Source organism: Orcinus orca, chromosome 7, assembly GCF_937001465.1.
Source record: "Orcinus orca chromosome 7, mOrcOrc1.1, whole genome shotgun sequence".
Lineage (NCBI taxonomy): Eukaryota > Metazoa > Chordata > Mammalia > Artiodactyla > Delphinidae > Orcinus > Orcinus orca.
The window spans coordinates 113,762,573-113,782,154 of NC_064565.1; the positions used below are offsets into that span (position 1 = coordinate 113,762,573).

At 47.0% G+C, this 19,582-nt stretch overlaps 1 protein-coding gene across 1 annotated transcript in view; it reads left to right on the plus strand.

Moving 5' to 3' along the window:
- Positions 1–3,467: 3,467 nt before the first annotated feature.
- Positions 3,468–19,582, plus strand: part of INPP5D (inositol polyphosphate-5-phosphatase D) — a 131,171-nt gene continuing 115,056 nt past the window's right edge. Inside the window, exon 1 of the mRNA XM_004262575.3 lies at positions 3,468–3,749. Within this exon, the coding sequence (XP_004262623.1) occupies positions 3,616–3,749 (134 nt within the window). The 5' untranslated portion in view covers positions 3,468–3,615. The remainder of the gene's footprint in view (positions 3,750–19,582) is intronic.

Consider the following 19,582-nt stretch of genomic DNA (forward strand, 5'->3'; position numbering starts at 1 on the left):
CTGGTCTCAGAATATGTAAGATTTTGTGCGCATCCTTTAAAAGCAGAGTCTCTGTTTCCTACGGCCCTCTGGCTGTCCTGAATGTAAACCCTGCTGGTTTTCAAAACCAGACATTTTGGGGGCTTTTCATCCCTGTGCAGGGCCCCTGGGCTGGGGAATCCAATGTAAGGCTCATACGCCTTGTTCCTCGAGGAGAATCTCTATGATTGTGATATTCACCTCATTTGTGGGTTGCCAACCTGGGGGTGTGGGTCTTGACTCTACTGCATCTGTACCCTTCCTACTCATCTCATTGTGATTCTTTCTTTATGTCTTTAGTTGTGGAAAAATCTGTTCTGCTAGTCTTCAGGTCATTCTGATAGTTTGTTGCTCTGTAAGAAAGTGTAATTTTGGTGTGTCTGTAAAAGGAGGTGGGTTCAGGGTCTTCCTACTCCACCATCTTGCCACCTCTCTCGTTAACATTTTCTGGCATGCTCTGGGTAAGATATGCACTTGTGGATATCAACGAAGCAAAGGAACAACCTCAGAGGGAATCGTTGGAAGCCAGTATTCACAGGCGGCACAATGGATGAAGCAGTGTCACGAGTAATGACATGACCATCAATAAATGAATGGGGTTAGGAAATGCAGAGGCAAGAAGATCTATGCTGTCTTGAAATGAACAGGTTGTGAAATGCCACTGCATTGTGAATAAGAGCAGCACTGCTACCCTCATCTTGCTGTACGAGATACAAAATCAGCCAGGAATGGTGCATTTGACAATAAAAAGCAGGACCTGAACAAGAAGAGAGGACCTGGACATCACAAAGACTCTTCAGGTGCGCTGATTGGACACTGAACATAATCATAATTACCTCTTCTCTGTCCATTATTCTAAATCTTCATTGATAAATCACTACCTTACGTGGGTCCCTGAATTTTAAAATACAAGTTTTAATGAAATTGTGTATATAGACAGGGACCCTGCAAAAAATATCTACTGGGGCCCCATTCACCATAAGGGCAACCCTGATCTAGAAGTTGGGGTTTTCTGAGTGTCAGGGGCAGAAGGGCAGGGGGATAAGGAAGCTGACCATGTCAGATGGCTTAGGTAATTGGGTTGGGAAGGACGTGAAGGTGCAATGGACCTTAAAAATTAGGGAAACATGTATGACATGTATGTGTCTTGTATGTGTTGTGTGTGTGTCAAAGGGAAATAACACTGGATCAAATGGCAAGGACAGTCTCACTGGCCTCCCCAACCCTGCTGAAATGTGGGACTCAGGGGGAATAGAGGTGTGGAAGGGAAGGTGGGAAGCTGGAGAGTGCTGGGGGGAGGTAGTTATAAGTGGAAGTGTCTTGGATGTGATAGAGGGTCTCTGGGGATGAGTTGGTCAAGGTGCTATGGGGCAAGGATCGTGGATGGATCCTCCTGATGGACCCTGGAGTGACCCGGGGGCTTTGAGGCAGACAGCAGGGAGGTCAGCAGGGAAACAGGAGAAAACTGAGAAGTATATGGCGGGAGCAGGTCTCTTAAGGAGAGGGCTGACTTGGTGTGGGGCTGAGTTGGGAGTCAGGGAAGGAGAGCTCTCCACCAGGGGTTGCTTGCTTGGGGGCTGGCATCCCAGGGTCGAGCCAGCTTCAGGAGGCCAGCTCTTCTCCCCACCTTGGTGTCCCCATACCTAGCTCAGGACCTGGCTAGAGGGCCTTGATACGTGCCCGTTGAAGGCTTGGGAGTTCTGTCCCTGGGTTCAGTGGGAGGAACCAGGGGAGGGGGCAGTGGTCGGGGAGAGGAAGCTCAGAGCGACCCGGGGAGGAACTGGCTTTGGGGAGGTGAGTGCGAGGACCCGGAAGTCTGCTGGGCTGAGCTTCCAAAAGGAACTTCATTTGAGCCCAGAGAGGGCCCGAAGCAGGGTGGCCATGCCTTGACCGTGCTGCCCCCCATGCTGGAGGGGACCCCCGAGATGACCCCTCTATGGGAGCAGCCCACCCCTGGGGCCCCCTTAATGGGCAGAACTTCCCGGCCTCAGGCCTGAGTTAACCACCTTCCTTACTTCCTCCCCCCACTGCTCTTCCCTGAGGCGGGAGGTGAGGCTGGTCCAGGATTCAGTCCACCGGAGTCACAGGCCTTTGCTTTGATTTTCAGCATCAAGTGTTGCGAGGGCTGCTGCAGGTGGCAGGGGCTGGGGGCTCCTGGCACACCTGAGCTCCTCTAGGGGCTGCCCTCCTTAAGGCAAAGACAAGGTAACCGGGGCTGAGAGAGAGAAGAAACCCAGCCAGCTCCTGCAGCTCGAATGCAGAAGAACCGGATTCGAATGGAGGCTTTTCTGGCCCGGGCCTCTGCACGCGGCTTCTCTTGTCATGTTGGGGGGCTGAGGGCTGAGGTGGGACGGGGTGGCCCTGTGCAATAGCTGGGCACCTGCCCCTTCACCCTGGTGCACTGACCTGAGGACTGAGGACACCCCGCCTGTGGTCCAAGCGGGGTGTTCACTTTAGGGCCCTCAGAGTCTGCTGGTCCAGGATGGTGGCTCCCAGCCCCGCAGAAGGCAGCTCCCCTTTGAGCTGTGGGCAAAGGCAGCCATGCCCGGCCACCTCCAACTCTGCTGAGATGCGGGACTCAGGAAGGAACGTCATACTTGCCAGGTGACCAGCTTGCCCCGTGGGGATGTGTGAGTTACCCGAGTGCCCCAGAAAGACCCAGAGGTGAAAACCCAGTCCCCCGCCTCACCCTGCAAAAGGTCCCCGTCCCGAGCCCTCCACGCTCCCTCTGTGTGTCTCTAAGCTGGGCTGCAGGGTCAGAATGCCCTGCCCTGGAGAAGGGTTGCCATGGGTTCCTTCACACCCACTGGCCCTGGGGATAAGTGTAAATGTGTCACGGAACTGTCACCTGGGCCCTGGGAGCCCTCGGGCAGTGTCGCCTAAGGTCCTCCCAGTGCCCAGGGCTGAATAGTGCCTGGGTGGCCATGAGTCTCCAATATGGGGAGGGGGCTCGGCTGGACCCCTCCCCCCAGTTTTGCTCGGCCCTGGGGCAGGCCTTAGTCCCAGCGGAGAAGCTCTGCCCTGTGAGCATCTGTTCCATGGGCACGTTGGAGGGAGGGGACGGGGAGTTAAAAAGCTCTGGGGTCGGGCAGAGGGCTGAGGCTGATGTCCAGGGCGTGGCCACCCCACGGGGGCATTGGGACGGGCCTCAGAATGGCCGCTGGCTTGGCCGTGCTCCTTCAGAAGCTGGCCGTGAACCTCCTGACCCCAGAGGAGCTGACAGTTCCCTCAGGAGGACGTGAGCTGGTGCTCGCCCCTCTGGGGACTGAGACCCATTAAAGGAAAGAGACAGGGCGCGGGGGTGGGGGGGTGGGGTGAGAGGGAAAGGGCAGCAGGCAGGGGGCGGGCGGGCGGGCGCGCTGGGAAGGTGGAGGACCTCTCTCGCTTGGTCTCTGCAATGAGGAAGTTCTCTGCAGCTCGTTTCCTTTCCCTTGCCGAGTGCCTGAAACAGGAAGTCGGTCAGTGAGCGGGTGGCAGCAGCCGGGGGCGGCCGAGAGGGGACCGACGGCGGGTCGCAGTGCAGGGGCCCAGCTCCGCTTGGCTGTGCAGGTCCTGCGGGGAGGGCACCGGCCCGGCCCGGGGAGACCCACACCCGCCATGGTCCCCTGCTGGAACCATGGCAACATCACCCGCTCCAAGGCCGAGGAGCTGCTCTCCAGGACTGGCAAGGACGGGAGCTTCCTCGTGCGCGCCAGCGAGTCCGTCTCCCGGGCGTACGCGCTCTGCGTGCTGTGAGTACCGGGCCCTGCCCACCCCTGCTCCTCCGCCCTGGCCTGGCCTCTCCTGCCCAGGCACGGAGGTGATGGAGGTGCCACTCAGTAGAGGGGAAGCCGGCTCTGGGCTTAGCCAGGGGCCCGGCTCTGGGATGTGTTGTTTTTATGTCGAGTGACCTTGCACGCACCCCGGGTTTGTTGGTGGGTCCAGCTGAGGCCCATTGTGGACCTGCTCGGCCCTGGAGTTCAGGTTTTGCAGGGCTGGAGCCCTCCAGGGCCAGCCTGGGGCCTGGTCACTCGCCCCAGCTACCGGGGAGCCGTGGGGTCAGGGGCTTCCTTGGGGTTCCAGGGTCCAAGAGAAGTGGGTCCGGGCTCTCTGAGACGGGCAGAAGCTCGGGGCTCCGTGGTGGTGGGTGTGTTAGAAAGCAGCTCAGTCAGTTCAGGTGCTGGTGAAAGTATGCCCAGTTCGGAAACCCTCCTGGAAGAACAGAAGTGGCAAGAGGGGACCCTTCCTGTGCCAGGCTTTGGGCCTTTGGAGGAAGCCATCGTTTGGGGAGCCATGAATAAGGGTGTGTGTCGGGGGATCACTCAAGAAAGGATTTTCAGTTCACCCAGAAGTTGTATTTGGGGCCCTTGGAGCAGAGGAAGTCACATCACCGACAGCAGGAGCCTCTTCTGTCCACTCACAGCCCTTGGGTCTGTCCCCACCTGTTCGGGCCTCTCTGCCACCATCAACTCTCTCCGCTCCCCCTCTCTGGGATGTTGCTGAATGCGCCAGTTGGCCTAAAATCGGGAACCGGCCACTTGCTGAAGTTTCCTTTTTAAAACGCCCTTCTCAACCAATGTCTGAAGGAGGCTCTCGGCCCTGCAGCCTTGCGGTCTAACCATCCCCACTGGGGCCTCGGGCAGTGCCGGGCATGCGGGGGGAAGGGTGTGTGTCCACCTGCACCTGTCAGGTCCTGCCCCTGGTCTCACAGAAGGGTCCCTCTAAGCAGGCAGGCCTTGCTGCTGTCCACACAGGAGGGGAAGTAGGTCATGGACACGGGCCTTGTTTGGAGCGTTGAGTCTGAGCGTTTGTCAGTGCGTCGACCTGTTTCATCCTCACGACAACCTGAAGTGCGGGTCCTTTTGTTGCTCCACTTTGCAGATGAGGAAATTGAGGCTCAGACGGGTTAACCGAGTGATGACAGTCAAAGCCAAGGACATCTGCCCCCAGAGGCTGCACCCAGACAACCAGACTGCTGCCACCCCACTCCTGTGCCTGGCAAGCCGGGTGTGAGCATGGGTTCCGGGTGGCAGCAAGAGAAGCCAGGGCGTTTACAAGGGCGGCTGGGAGCATTTAGAAATTAACACAGGCTCTCAGGGGTCGCCCGGCCCGAGCGCTGACTGCGTCAGAGCCCCTGCCCCCAAGGTCGGCTTCCTGGGCCCCCAGTTCTCACCCCCCAGGGGAAGCGAAGCAGACCCAGGTTTCCCCGCAGGCACAGCCCCTGTGGGGACCAGTTGACGGGGCCGTAGAAATAGTGAGGAGATCCTGATCTGTCTCCACTCGGCCCACGTGAATCTCTCCCCTCCCCTGGGTGTCTGGAGAACTTCCAGGCTCCAGCTCGCTAACCTTCACAGCAGCCCTTTGACCAGGGAGCTGTGGTAGTGCTCAGGCTACAGATTGGAACGTGGGTCTCTCTGACTCCAAACTGGGAGCCTTGTAACAAGCCAGAGCTGGGAGAGGCCTTGGAACCTCTAGTCCCACCACCCCTGACTTTACAGGTGGGCACACCTCAGAGAGCTTGAGGCTTTTGTCCACACATCCCTGCTGGCCGGTGGCAACCTGGGATCCAGTAATGGTGTACAGTATTCGTTCCTCCACCTTGCCTCTCCTCCCCTCCCCTCCCCTCCCCTGCACTGGGTTACTCTTGGAGCCTCGGCCGATGTGCCTCTTAGGGAGGGTACCCGTGGTCCCCGCAATGTCCGTCATCCTCTTAGCCCAGGGCTGGGCTTCTTGTCAGTCTCCCATCCCCAAGGCCCCTTTAGCTCCAGACACCAGGACTTGGAGCCCTCCTCAGTGAGTCCAGCCGTGAGGCCAGCCTCTAAGCCCAGGCCCAGGGGTCCCCTTCCTCCTCCGCTCTGTGGGGGAAGCCACCCTTCCTGCAGAGTCAGGAGGCCCTGTAGGCTGTGGGATACCACGAGCCACCGAACCTTCCAAAACCCTGGGAGACCTAATTTTGCCATCACCCGTGATGTTGCCCATTAAGGAGGTTTAAAAACGAAAAACTAGCTGAGTGACAACTACCTGCCCCCTTTCAGCAGCTCATTTCATGAAAGAGAGTGTCCTTTAACACCAAAAGGCAGGAAGAACATGCTCTTTAAAAATAAATAAATGAATAGAGCCAAAAACCAGTCCTTTAAATCAAACAGGTTTAACTTCCTGAAAAACACCCCCTAGCCCGGCCCTATCCTTGGTTTTCTCTGTTCCTGGGACGGTGAAAACCTCACCCCACGCCCTCCTGGCCCACGGCCAGCGATGGGAACCCCGACGGGTTTCACAAGCGTGACTTTCACAAGCATCAGGCTTTACCCTCTGCGGTCTCTCTGGAAGTTGCCGGGAGTGCAGGAGCCCGAGTGGGGCAGCTGTGGTGTCAGGGCCTTTTAAGACCCTGTTCCAAAGGGAGCCAGGAAGCCTCCAAGACCGGCCCTTCTGCTCTAGAAATCTCCATATGGGGAAAGACCTCAGGGCCCAGGGTGCCCAGACCTGTCCTGCCTGGACCCCAGTGGCTGGAGCATCTTCCCAGCCCCTCTCGTGAGTGAGGGCATGGCAGGGGGCTTCCCACCCCTGGTTTAGGCAGGGGCGTTTGGAGCTCCAGGAACCGAGGGCAGCTTCCTCAGGAGTGGCCTTCGTGCTCAGGAAAGAAGACAGGATTTGACTATTTAAATGGAACTAGGGAGGGGGTGAGAGACACTAAAAGACAAGGCTGCGATTCAGCGTGGCCCACGTGACCGAGGAGTACACATTCACCCTGGGCCTAGCAAACCCACACTTCCTCTCGGGAGGTCAGCCCTGCCACCTGCCACTGGGCAGGAAAGTGCAGATCTGTCCTCAGCAACTCAGAAAGCCCTGCTTTGGGGGGATCCCGAGGCCCATCTCGGGATGCAGAGAGCTGGAGGAGGAAGATCCCAGGAGCTGACCACATGGAATTGAGTCCATCTCTGCCTTCTTGCAGCAAGGGCCTGAGAACGTGATGGGCAGAGGGCTCCTAAGTCATGCTCACCCGGCCCCAGTCAGACCAGCCAGCAGAGTCGACCCTGCTCTAGGAAGGCCAGGGGGGCTTCTTGAGGGGGCCATCCGGCCCCTCTTGTATGGAGGGTGCTAAGAGAGGCTGTCAAGCTCATGTCCTCCTCTCCTGCCAGGACTGTGCTTCCACGTAGGGACCAGCTCACCTGTCAGGTGCTTTACGCTGCAGAGAAGAGATATGCCTTTGGGGATGGGGGTTCCTCAAGGTGAGAGGTCACGGGCCAGCTGGGCCAGCCTCTCCTTGCCCTAGCTGCGCAGGCAGAACTAGAACAATGGCTCAGTGGTGTTGCGGATACACCTCCCTCTCTGTAAGAGCAGCCCGGGCCCTGAGAGCAAGCCTATATACGACTGGGTCCGTCAGCCACCATCCAGGATGGAGCTGCCTAGTCGGCTGGCATTCCCACCAAACCACACCGGAGAGAGTTGGCTTCCCTCCCAGGGGAGGGGGCAGATGCATGCTGTCTGTGACTCAGAAACCAATGCCGGTCCAGCCAGCTGTGGCGGGGATGCTGTCTTGGTTCCCCTCAGCACCTGGCCTTTCGTGAGCTGCCCAGGCAGACCTATGACCTCCTTCCCAGGGACAGTACACCAGGCAGCGTGGACGTGGTAGCCTTGTGAGCACAGCCAGAGAGGTGAAGAAGCACCAGGAGGACATTTAGTCACCAAAAGTGCCCTCAGAGAAGGCATTCTACTTGTTAGGAAGAATGTGATAGCCCACTTGAGGTAAAGGCAGGCCACGAGGCTTGCTGTACAAACCAAAGGTAGTTGCTAATCTGTTCTGCCTAAAAATAACAGCAAAAGACTTATAAAGGGCACCTGTGTGCTGGGTTCTGTTCTAAGCTCTTTGCACGTATTAACTCACTCACTGTCCACAGTGGCCTTTGGAGGAAGTGTTATTATCCCCACTTTACAGATGCGGAAACTGAGGCCCATGATGTTAGGTAACATGCTGTGTTTACAGTACAAATTAATGGCAGGGCCAGGACTTGAACTCGCTGTTCTTGGGAGGGAGAAAGAGAAGCCAGCAAGTCTGGGTGTGTGTAGGAGACCCCTGGTGATGGAGCCACAGAGAAGGGACTTGGAGGGCAGAAGTGTCCAGAAGAGGTGTAAAGCCATTTACTGCAGTGTGAATGGGTGTGATGTAATCCACCTTCCTCCAATCCCCTTTCAAAGTTTAGTAAAGTTTACACTGATCGTGGATTACTTTTGTGCAAATGCAAAGGAAAACACTGTTTTTCCTAGCTGGTATTGACAAAGTGGGGGGAAAATGCTGGCCCAGGCAGTAGTCAGAGCTGGAGGACCTCAGCTCTTGAAATCTGGTTTACATAAGAGGTTGTCCAAGGACAACCGTTCTGAGCGTTCCTTCTGCGTGCAGGACCCGGAGGGAGGGATGTGCCCGGGAAGGCCTATGTATGTAACAGATTCCTGGTTCCTTCTGTGTGCAGTGACTCGGAAAGCCCATGGTAAATTCGAGTGTCTCCAGGTTTTCCGTGCCCTTGCACAGCACCCTGGAGCAGTCCTTCCAGAACCAGAGTAGGCTCTGGCTTTGGTGTGTTTTGCAAGCTTGCCTACTTGACAGGTGAAATTCACCTGTGCACAGACGTCGGTGCTTCTCCGTTGAGTGGTCCCATCTCCTGGGGTGGTGATGAGAGGTGATGAGAGGTGAGGCTCTAGGCCTTCCTCCCTGCCCCAGAGATGGAGTAAGATGAGCTCTGCTCTTCCCTCCCTAATTCAGGCCATGTGACGCAGTCCTTAGGGGCAAGCCCTCTGTGGTTGGCAACACCTGATGTGAATTCTAGCCTTTGCGAGATGCTCACCTCCCTGTGCCCACCCAGCATCCTCACTGGCAAAATGTGCACTCGTTGGGTTAATTTTTTTATTGCAGTATAATTCACATCCCATAACATCACCCTTTAGGTAGTATACAATTCAGTGGTGTTTAGTACATGTATAATGTTGTGAAACCATCACCACCATCTAATTCCAGAATATTTTCATTATCCCCCCAACCTCGGCAAAACCCTCTGAACCCGTCAGTCGTCACTTTCCATTCCCCTTCCTCCCAGCCGTTGGCAACCACTGATCTGCTTTCTGTCTCTGACCATTTGCCCATTCTGGGTATTTCATGTATATGGAATCATACAATATGTGGCCTTTTGTACTTGACTTTTCCCACCTGGCATAATGCTTCCGGGGTTCATCCATGTTGTAGTACGAATCATTCTTTTTATGGCTAGATAATAGCCCATTATATCAATCTACCACATTTTATTTAGCCATTCATCAGTTGATGGGCATTTGGGTTGCTTCTCCTTTGGGGCTATTAGGAATGATGCTGCTGTGAGCATTCATGTACAGGTTTTTCTATGGACGTGTGTTTTCAATTGTCTTGGGTGGAACTGCTGGGTCATATGGTAATTCTATGTTTAACTTTTTGTGGAACTGTCAGACTTTCGCACAGCAGCTGTGCCGTTTCACATTCCTGTCAGCAGTGTGAGAGGGTTCTAATTTTTCCACATCCTCAACAATACTTAACAGCTTTTTGATAATGGCCATCCTAGTGGGTGTGAAGTGACATCTTACTGTGAGTTTGATCTGCATTTCCCTAATTATGAATGAAGTTGATATCTTTTCATGTGCTCATTGGCCATTTGTGTATACCTGCTTTGGAGAAATGTCTATTCATACCTTTTGCCCATTTTTTTAAAAATAGGGTGATTTGTCTTTCTGTTGTTGTCACTGGATAATTGAGAAGATAAAATGGGAGAATGTGGGCAACACGTGTACAGAGTCAGCACGCTGAACACTGGCCGTTACCTTTTATGAGCTACGAAGTGAGTAGTGACATCTCGGAAGCAGAGGCGTGCAGGGCCATCTGTAAGGAGCATTCCGCAGCAGACGGAAAGAGGACAGTGGTGGCTGAGTGTCACTTCCGGAGCTTCCTGGAGGCTGTGGGAGCCTCCAGGGACACTGAGCTGTCATGCGGGGCCTCCTCAGAGGAAGTGCTCAAAGAGATGAGGCAGGAAGAGGGCTTGAGTGACGCGCCAGTGGCCGGTGGCTGCTGGGGCCCGGGGCGAGCTCCTGGAGCTGTGAGGGCGAGAAGGGTCAGGGGCACAGGTGCCGGGAAGAACCGCCGAATGAACCGCGGAGAATGAAGAGAAAGTCGAGGAGTGGAGGCCATCTTGAGGGTCATTAAGTACCAATGTAGGAGTGAGGGGCTGAGGGAACTAAAGTCCTAAGACTCCGAGGAAGCCCAGCGAGTGGATGAGCTGGGGAAGGGGTGTCGACAGCCCAACAGGTCAGGCCCCTGGTCAGTGAGCAGGACAAGCCTGCCGCTCTGTGGCCCGGGTCCCTCCTCTCTCCTCTGCTCGTTTCACACTCCCTTTGTCCCGTTAATGAGAAAAACATTGCTTTTAAGTACCAGCATCCAAACCATTTGGGTTCAATTACTTATTATAAATAACACCAGACAAGGCTGGCTCCCACAGGATCAGCTGCTCCGGCCCTTTCCCTTGCCAGCCAGAAACCTGCCCTCCGGAGGGGAGAGGCTCGTTGAGGCCATCTCAGGCATCGACGGCAGTGCAGAAATAGATTCTGATAAACGGGGCAGCGTTCTTTCAAGTAACTTTAAAAAATACAGTATTAAGTATAACATACGAAGAGTGCAAGGTAAAGGAGAAAGTAATCACCCAGTCACTGAGATGAGACACTAACATAAATGCTGTTAATTTGTTGGCATATTTTCTCATTCATTCTCTCTCTCCCTCCCTGCCCCCCATATGCACACACACACACGCACAAGCACATATATATAAGCTCCATAATATATACACCTAATACCATATAATATTAGTCTGTATTTTCTAGCAACATTAGCATTTTCCCACTTAGTTAACCTTTCTTCCTAAATATCATATTTAGTGGATGCACAAATTCTATTACATTATGTGCCATAACTTATGGAATGATTCTCCTATTGTCAGACATTGAAGTTACTAACAGTGTTTTGTTGTTATAAATATGGCAGTGATGAAGGTCTTTGTGCAGGTATGTGACATTTCTGGTGATAGATTCCCAGGGGTGGAATTACTGGATCAAAGATAATGTTTTTAAGGCTTTTGATGAAAATGGCAAATTGCTTTCCAGAAATTTTGTTACAAGTTATGCTCTGGTAAGCAGTACCAGAGAGTGCCCACCTCATTCCCATCTCCTTATACTGAATATTTTCATTTAAAAAAACATTATTAAATTGCAAGGTGAAAGGTGGCCAATTTCTGTTCATTTTGATTTGCATTTCTTGATCGCAGTCATGCTAAGCTTGTTTGGATTATTGACCTTCATCATTTCTCCTTTGTGGATGGTCTGTTCCATTCTCTTTGCCATTTTTCTTTTGAAACTGTAGTTTCTCTGTTATCTATTTGCATGAATTCCTTATATCACATTTGTTGCAAATATTTTCACTGTGGTTTGCCTTTAAACTTTATGACCTTTTTCTTTTGTTCAGAGATTGTAAATTTTTGCCAAGTCTATAAATCTTTCTGTTCTTGTCCTTTTGTGACTTTTTTCCCCCTTTGCCTTCCAGTGCAGAGAGTCCCTCTGCACACAGAAATTTTATTCTTTTTCTTCCTGTGGGGGGCAGGGCCTTTGGAGCTAATAGGCTCGGGCTAAGGGATGACTCTGCCTTTCCAAGCTCTGGCAGGTTGTCTAGTCCCATGGGGCCTTGGTTTCCTCATCTGCAAACCAGGGCTAAGAATACCCATGTAGCGGTGTCGTTGGATGGATTGAGTGAAAGTGTATATCACATACTTGGCACAGTATTTGGCAAAAGCAGATAGATTATAGGTTTTTTGGTTTTGTTTTGTTGCTGTTGTTGTTTTACATTGAACACTTTAATCTTTCTGGAATTAATGAATGGTGTAAAACAAAGATATATGTGTATTTTTCTCAATGAACTATCTTTCTCAAAACCTCTTACTGAATAATTTATTCCTCTCCATTTGTTATTCCTCTCTTACCATGTATTAAATCTTACATACCTCTTTTTTGCCTGTTTACCCTGGTCCATGTATGTCTGCTTTTCTTACACCAATTTCATACTGAATGCATTACCACAATTTTATAAACTATTTTATTTTAGGATTTGCATATCTAGTCTTTCTAAGTATTCTTCCAGGTGAAACAGATAATAACTTTGTCAAGTTGGAAAAAATAGTATTGGGACTTTGTTTGGAGTTGCATGAAATCCACAATACAACTTGTGAAAAATGGACCTTTTAGTATTATTCAGTCTTAACAATAAATATAGCTATCTCTATTATTTTAAATTTAGTAATTTTCTTCATAGATCCTACATATTTCTTGTTATGATTACTTCTGATTATTTCCTAATTTTGTTACTGTTGTGAATACCTTTTCTTCTACAGTTACCCTTCTGGGGTAACTGATAACATACAGAGAAGTTGTAGATTTTATAAATTCACCTTTTATTCTATATGTTTACTCCTCATTATTTAAAATTATTTTCATTTGCTTCTCTTGGATTTTCTTGCTAAACAATCAAATCATATACGAATTATAATCATTTTGTTGTCTACTTTCCAAATACTTATAACTCATTCAGATTTCATAACTTATTACTTTGGCCAATATTTCTAAAATATTACAGTGAAGGATATGGGAAAAAGAAAATGTCTACCTCAGACAGAAGTAGTGTGAGAATCAAACTTGATGCTGCCTGGGAAGGACTTCATACAGTATTTGGCACGTAGTTAGCGATGGAGAAAAGTCAGTTGTTCTTTTCATGTCAAAGAAGGAGCTGTCTTTTCCTAGTTTTATGAAGAGTTTTGAAGAACTGAATATTAAATTTTATCAAATGCCTTTTTAATGTCTATGGAGATGATTAAGCTGTTTCTCTTCTTTCATTAACTGGTTAAGAGCTTGATTTTATAGATTTCCTAATAGGAACCATTTTTTTTGCAAGATTAAAATGAACTGTTCTTGATTATGATAACTTTATTTTACTCTGAATTTTAGCATATGTGTTCATAAGTGAGATTGATTTATATGGTTTTGATCATTTTATGGTTTAAGAGTCATGTGTGTTTTGTAAAATATCCTGGAGACATTTATGAAGCATCATTATCTGATTTTTTTAAATATAAAAAAATTGGCAAAGGTGCTTTTCCTCAGAGCCATTTATAGAGATAATTCTTTAATATTTACTTCAGTTTCTTCTTTGGTATTGATTTATTCTTATTTTCTATCTCCTCTCATGTTACTTTAAAAAAATTTCATTTTAATGAAGTATAGTTGATTTATATACATATTCTTTTTCATATTCTTTTCCATTATGGTTTATCACAGAATATTGTATATAGTTCCCTGTGCTCTACAGTTGGACCTTGTTGTTTTCAGGTTACTTTTGATAAGTTATATATATTTTTCAGTAAACTGTTCGTTTGTTGAGATTTTTCAAAGTTTCTGGCATACAGTTATTCATGGTTTTCTATAATTTTAAGGTTTCTCTTTTATTGCTGTTGCTACCTTCCTTTACTCATTACTGGTCTTGCTTACTAGTTGTGTTGGCCAGGATCCCAGCAGGGAATAGATGGCATAATCGAAAGGGGTGCTAGGCGTAGGGATGGTGAAGCAGCCTGGGACCGGCAACCACGGGAAGCTATTTCCACTCCTGGCCCTGAATAGGCAGGGCCATCTGATTTGAGCCCTGGCCCCCAGTGGAGGAACTCAGCCACTGCTGATCTGCAGCAGGTGGGGTGGGGTCTGGGGAACAGATACCACTATCTCACCATCCTCTCACTCTGTCAGTGCCTCCCATTAGCTAAACCTTGGTGAAGCGGCACATACAGGTCAGCCTGCTGGACACAGGGCAGGTGGAGAAGGATAGAGAGTGGGTCTACTGGGGGTCGGAGGGGAGGGTGAAGGAACAATGGCCAGCTCACTTGCACTGTTTTCTTTTTGCTCTTCTGTTTGTCAGAGGGTTATTCATTTCATTTTCTGCATTTCAGGTCATATGCTCTTAGATTTATCTATCTGTTCTGCTTTTCTTTTTATATTAGAAAACTACCTGTGCGTTCAGGAACCCTTACTGTATATATGTTTGAGGACAGAGCTATGTCTTCTATATTTCTCATCTTCCCTCTCCTTCTGCACCAATTTTCTCAGATTTATCTTCTTCCTTGTTGAAGTTCTCCAGAACATGAAGCTGCTATTTACTGCCTCTCTTGTGGTGTTTAATGCTGACTGTAGGACTCTAGGCTTTTCACTTCTGATCAGTTCTTCTTATCTCATGTTGCTCAGTTTTCACAATTGATTTTTCCAGTTTCAGAAGTACAATTGTCTCTTAAATCTTACTGAGTTCGCAAGTCAGATTTCTACAGAATGTGTTATTTTCTTTTTTTCTTTTTGCAGCGATTCTATGTAACAAGGAGGTATCACTTTGAGTTCTTAGAAAAATGATACCCTTCCTTTTGAGTGGTGATGTTTTCAGTAAGTCTGGTGCTTTTTCTTTTCCAACAAAGAATTGTCAGGAAAAATTTGATCAGTTTTTTTTTTTTTTAGAGATTGGAGTGGGTTTCTGCCTGAATCTTCTTCCCAAAGATAAAAGGATCAGCAGGGATGGGGATGGGAGCCCCCTGATCCAGGATCCACCTGATGGGATTGAGTGATGGGGGTGTGGTGTGTTGCACGGATAAGGGGGTTTCCTCCCAGGGGTCTCATGAGAAGAACCCTCTGGACCCAGAGGCTGCTGGGGTAGGTGCTGGGCCAGTCCCCGATGACACTGTAGACGTCTCACCCCCAGTCCAGGCAGGCCACCTGGACTGCCTCCTCTTGATTCTGACCTGATGGCCTCTTTTTCTCACTCTTTGGCTGGGATTCTTGGAGGTTTGGGTGGTGAACTGTGAACACCCTTGGTTCCTAGGGCATACGCACGTTTTCTCTTATTTCTACATGGGGTCCAAGTGGCTTTTCTTTTTTAACATCTTTATTGGAGTATAATTGCTTAACAAGGGTGTGTTAGTTTCTGTTTTATATCAAAATGAATCAGCTATACGTATACATATGTCCCCATACCTCCTCCCTCTTGCGTCTCCCTCCCACCCTCCCTATCCCACCCATCTAGGTGGTCACAAAGCACCGAGCTGATCTCCCTGTGCTATGCAGCTGCTTCCCACTAGCTATCTGTTTTACATTTGGTAGTATATATATGTCCATGCCGCTCTCTCACTTCTTCCCAGCTTACCCTTCTCACTCCCCATGTCCTCAAGTCCATCCTCTACGTCTGCATCTTTATTCCTCTCCTGCCCCTAGGTTCTTCAGAACCATTTTTTTTTTTTAGATTCCATATATATGTGTTAGCATACGGTATTTGTTTTTCTCTTTCTGACTTACTTCACTCTGTACGACAGACTCTAGGTCCATCCACCTCACTACAAATAACTCAATTTCATTCTTTTTATGGCTGAGTAATATTCCACTGTATGTCGGTGCCACATATTCTTTATCCATTCATCTGTTGATGGACACTTAAGTTGCCTCCATGTCCTGGCTATTGTAAATAGAGCTGCAGTGAACATTGTGGTACATGTCTCTTTTTCAATTACGGTTTTCTCAGGGTATATGCCCAGTAGTGGGATTGCTGGGTTGTATGGTGGTTCTACTTTTAGTTTTTTAAGAAACCTCCATACTGTTCTCCATAGTGGCTGTATCAATTTACATTCCCACCAACAGTGCAAAAGGGTTCCCTTTTCTCCACACCCTCTCCAGCGTTTATTGTTTGTAGATTTTTGTGATGATGGCCATTCTGACTGGTGTGAGGTGATGACTCATTGTGGTTTTGATTTGCATTTCTCTAATGATTAGTGATGTTGAGCATCCTTTCATGTGTTGGTTGGCAATCTGTGTATCTTCTTTGGAGAAATGTCTGTTTAGGTCTTCTGCGCATTTTTGGTTTGGGTTGTTTGCTTTTTCAATATTGAGCTGCATGAGTTGCTTGTATATTTTGGAGATTAATCCTTTGTCAGTTGCTTTGTTTGCAAATATTTTCTCCCATTCTGAGTGTTGTCTTTTTATCTTGTTTATGGTTTCCTTTGCTGTGCAAAAGCTTTGAAGTTTCGTTAGGTCCCATTTGTTTATTTTTGTTTTTATTTCCATTTCTCTAGGAGGTGGGTCAAAAAGGATCTTGCTGTGATTTATGTCATAGAGTGTTCTGCCTATGTTTTCCTATAAGAATTTTATAGTGTTTGGCCTTACGTTTAGGTCTTTAATCCATTTTGAGTTTATTTTTGAGTATGGTGTTAGGAAGTGTTCTAATTTCATTCTTTTACATGTAGCCGTCCAGTTTTCCCAGCACCACTTATTGAAGAGGCTGTCTTTTCTCCATTGTATATTCTTTCCTCCTTTATCAAAGATAAGGTGACCATCTGTGCATGGGTTTATCTCTAGGCTTTCTATCCTGTTCCATTGATCTATATTTCTATTTTTGTGCCAGTACCATACTGTCTTGATTACTGTAGCTTTGTAGTATAGTGGCTATTCAGGGTCTCTTGTGTTTCCGTACAAATTGTGGAATTTTTTGTTCTAGTTCTGTGAAAAATGCCACTGGTAGTTTGATAGGGATTGCACTGAATCTGTAGATTGCTTTGGGTAGTATAGTCATTTTCACAATGTTGATTCTTCCAGTCCAAGAACACGGTATTTCTCTCCATCTGTTTGTATCATCTTTAATTTCTTTCATCAGTGTCTTATAGTTTTCTGCATACAGGTCTTTTGTCTCCTTAAGTAGGTTTATTCCTAGGTATTTTATTCTTTTTGTTGCAATGGCAAATGGGAGTGTTTCCTTAATTTCTCTTTCAGATTTTTCATCATTAGTGTATAGGAATGCAAGAGATTGTGTACACTAATTTTGTATCCTGCTACTCTACCAAATTCATTGATTAGCTCTAGTAGTTTTCTGGTGGCATCTTTAGGATTCTCTATGTATAGCATCATGTCATCTGCAAACAGTGACAGTTTTACTACTTCTCTCTGATTTGGATTCCTTTTATTTCCTCCTCTTCTCTGATTGCTGTCACTAAAACTTCCAAAACTATGTTGAATAATAGTGGTGAGAGTGGGCAACCTTGTCTTGTTCCTGATCTTAGAGAAAATGGTTTCAGTTTTTCACCATTGAGAACGATGTTAGCTGTGGGTTTGTCATATATGGCCTTTATTATGTTGAGTTAGGTTCCCTCTCTGCCTACTTTCTTGAGAGTTTTTATCATAAATGGGTGTTGAATTTTGTCAAAAGCTTTTTGTGCATCTATTGAGATGATCATATGGTTTTTATCCTTCAGTTTGTTAATGTGGTTTATCACATTGATTTGCATATATTGAAGAATCCTTCTATTCCTGGGTTAAACCTCACTTGATCATGGTGTATGATCCTTTTAATGTGCTGTTGGATTCTGTTTGCTAGTATTTTGTTGAGGATTTTTACATCTATGTTCATCAGTGATATTGGCCTGTAGTTTTCTTTTTTTGTGACATCCTTGTCTGGTTTTGGTATCAGGATGATGGTGGCCTCATAGAATGAGTTTGGGAGTGTTCCTTCCTCCACAATTTTTTGGAAGAGTTTGAGAAGAATGGGTGTTAGCTCTTCTCTAAATGTTTGATAGAATTCTCCTGTGGAGACATCTGGTCCTTTTGTTTGTTGGAAGATTTTTAATCACTGTTTCAATTTCATTACTTGTGATTGGTCTGTTCATATTTTCTACTTCTTCCTGGTTCAGTCTTGGAAGGTTATACCTTTCTAAGAATTTGTCCGTTTCTTCCAGGTTGTCCATTTTATTGGCATAGTGTTGCTTGAAGTAATGTCTCATGATCCTTTGTATTTCTGCAGTGTCAGTTGTTACTTCTTTTTCATCTCTAATTCTGTTGATTTGAGTCTTCTCCCTTTTTTTCTTGATGAGCCTGGCTAAAGGCTTATCAATTTTGTTTATCTTCTTAAAGAACCAGCTTCTAGTTTTATTGGTCTTTGCTGTTGTTTCCTTCATTTCTTTTATATTTATTTCTGATCTGATTTTTATGGTTTCTTTCCTTCTGCTACTTTGGGGTTTTTTTTGTTCTTCTTTCTCTAATTGCTTTAGGTGTAAGGTTAGGTTGTTTATTTGAGATTTTTCTTGTTTCTTGAGGTAGGATTGTATTGCTATAAACTTCCCTCTTAGAACTGCTTTTGCTGCATCCCATAGGTTTTGCGTCATCGTGTTTTCATTATCATTTGTTTCTAGGTATTTTTTGTTTTCCTCTTTGGTTTCTTCAGTGATCTTTTAATTATTTAGTAGCATATTGTTTAGCCTCCATGTGTTTGTATTTTTTTACAGTTTTTTTCTGTAACTGATATCTTGTCTCATAGCGTTGTGGTCGGAAAATATACTTGATATGACGTCAATTTTCTTAAATTTACCAAGGCTTGATTTGTGACCCAAGATATGATCTATCCTGGAGAATGTTCCATGCACACTTGAGAAGAAATTGTATTCTGTTGTTTTTGGATAGAATGTCCTATAAATATCAATTAAGTCCATCTTATTTAATGTGTCATTTAAAGCTTATGTTTCCTTATTTATTTTCATTTTGGATGATCTGTCCATTGGTGAAAGTGGGGTGTCAAAGTCCCCCACTATTACTGTGTTACTGTCAATTTCCTCTTTTATGGCTGTTAGCATTTGCCTTATGTATTGAGGTGCTCCTATGTTGGGTGCATAAATATTTACAATTGTTGTATCTTCTTCTTGGATTGATCCCTTGATCATTATGTAGTGTCCTTCTTTGTCTCTTGTAATAGTCTTTATTTTAAAGTCTATTTTGTCTGATATGAGAATTGCTACTCCAGCTTTCTTTTGATTTCCATTTGCATGGAATATCTCTTTCCAGCCCCTCACTTTCAGTCTGTATGTGTCCCTAGGTCTGAAGTGGGTCTCTTGTAGACAGCATACATACGGCTCTTTTTCTGTATCCATTCAGCCAGTCTATGTCTTTTGGTTGGAGCATTTAATTCATTTACATTTAAGGTAATTATTGATTTGTATGTTCCTATTACCATTTTCTAAATTGTTTTTGTAGGTTTTTTCCTTCTCTTGTTTTTCCTGTCTAGAGAAATTCCTTTAGCATTTGTTGTAAAGCTGGTTTGGTGGTGCTGAATTCTCTTAACTTTTGCTTGTCTGTAAAGGTTTTAACTTCTCTGTTGAATCTGAATGAGATCCTTGCTGGGTAGAGTAATCTTGGTTGTAGGTTTTTCCCTTTCCTTACTTTAAATATGTCCTGCCACTCCCTTCTGGCTTGCAGAGTTTCTGCTGAGAGATCAGCTGTTAACCTTATGGGGATTCCCTTGTATGTTATTTGTTGCTTTTCCCTTGTTGCTTTTAATATTTTTTCTTTGTATTTAATTTTTGATAGTTTGATTAATATATGTCTCGGCATGTTTCTCTTTGGGTTTATCCTGTATGGGACTCTCTGCGCTTCCTGGACTTGGGTGGCTATTTCCTTTCTCATGTTTGGGAAGTTTTCA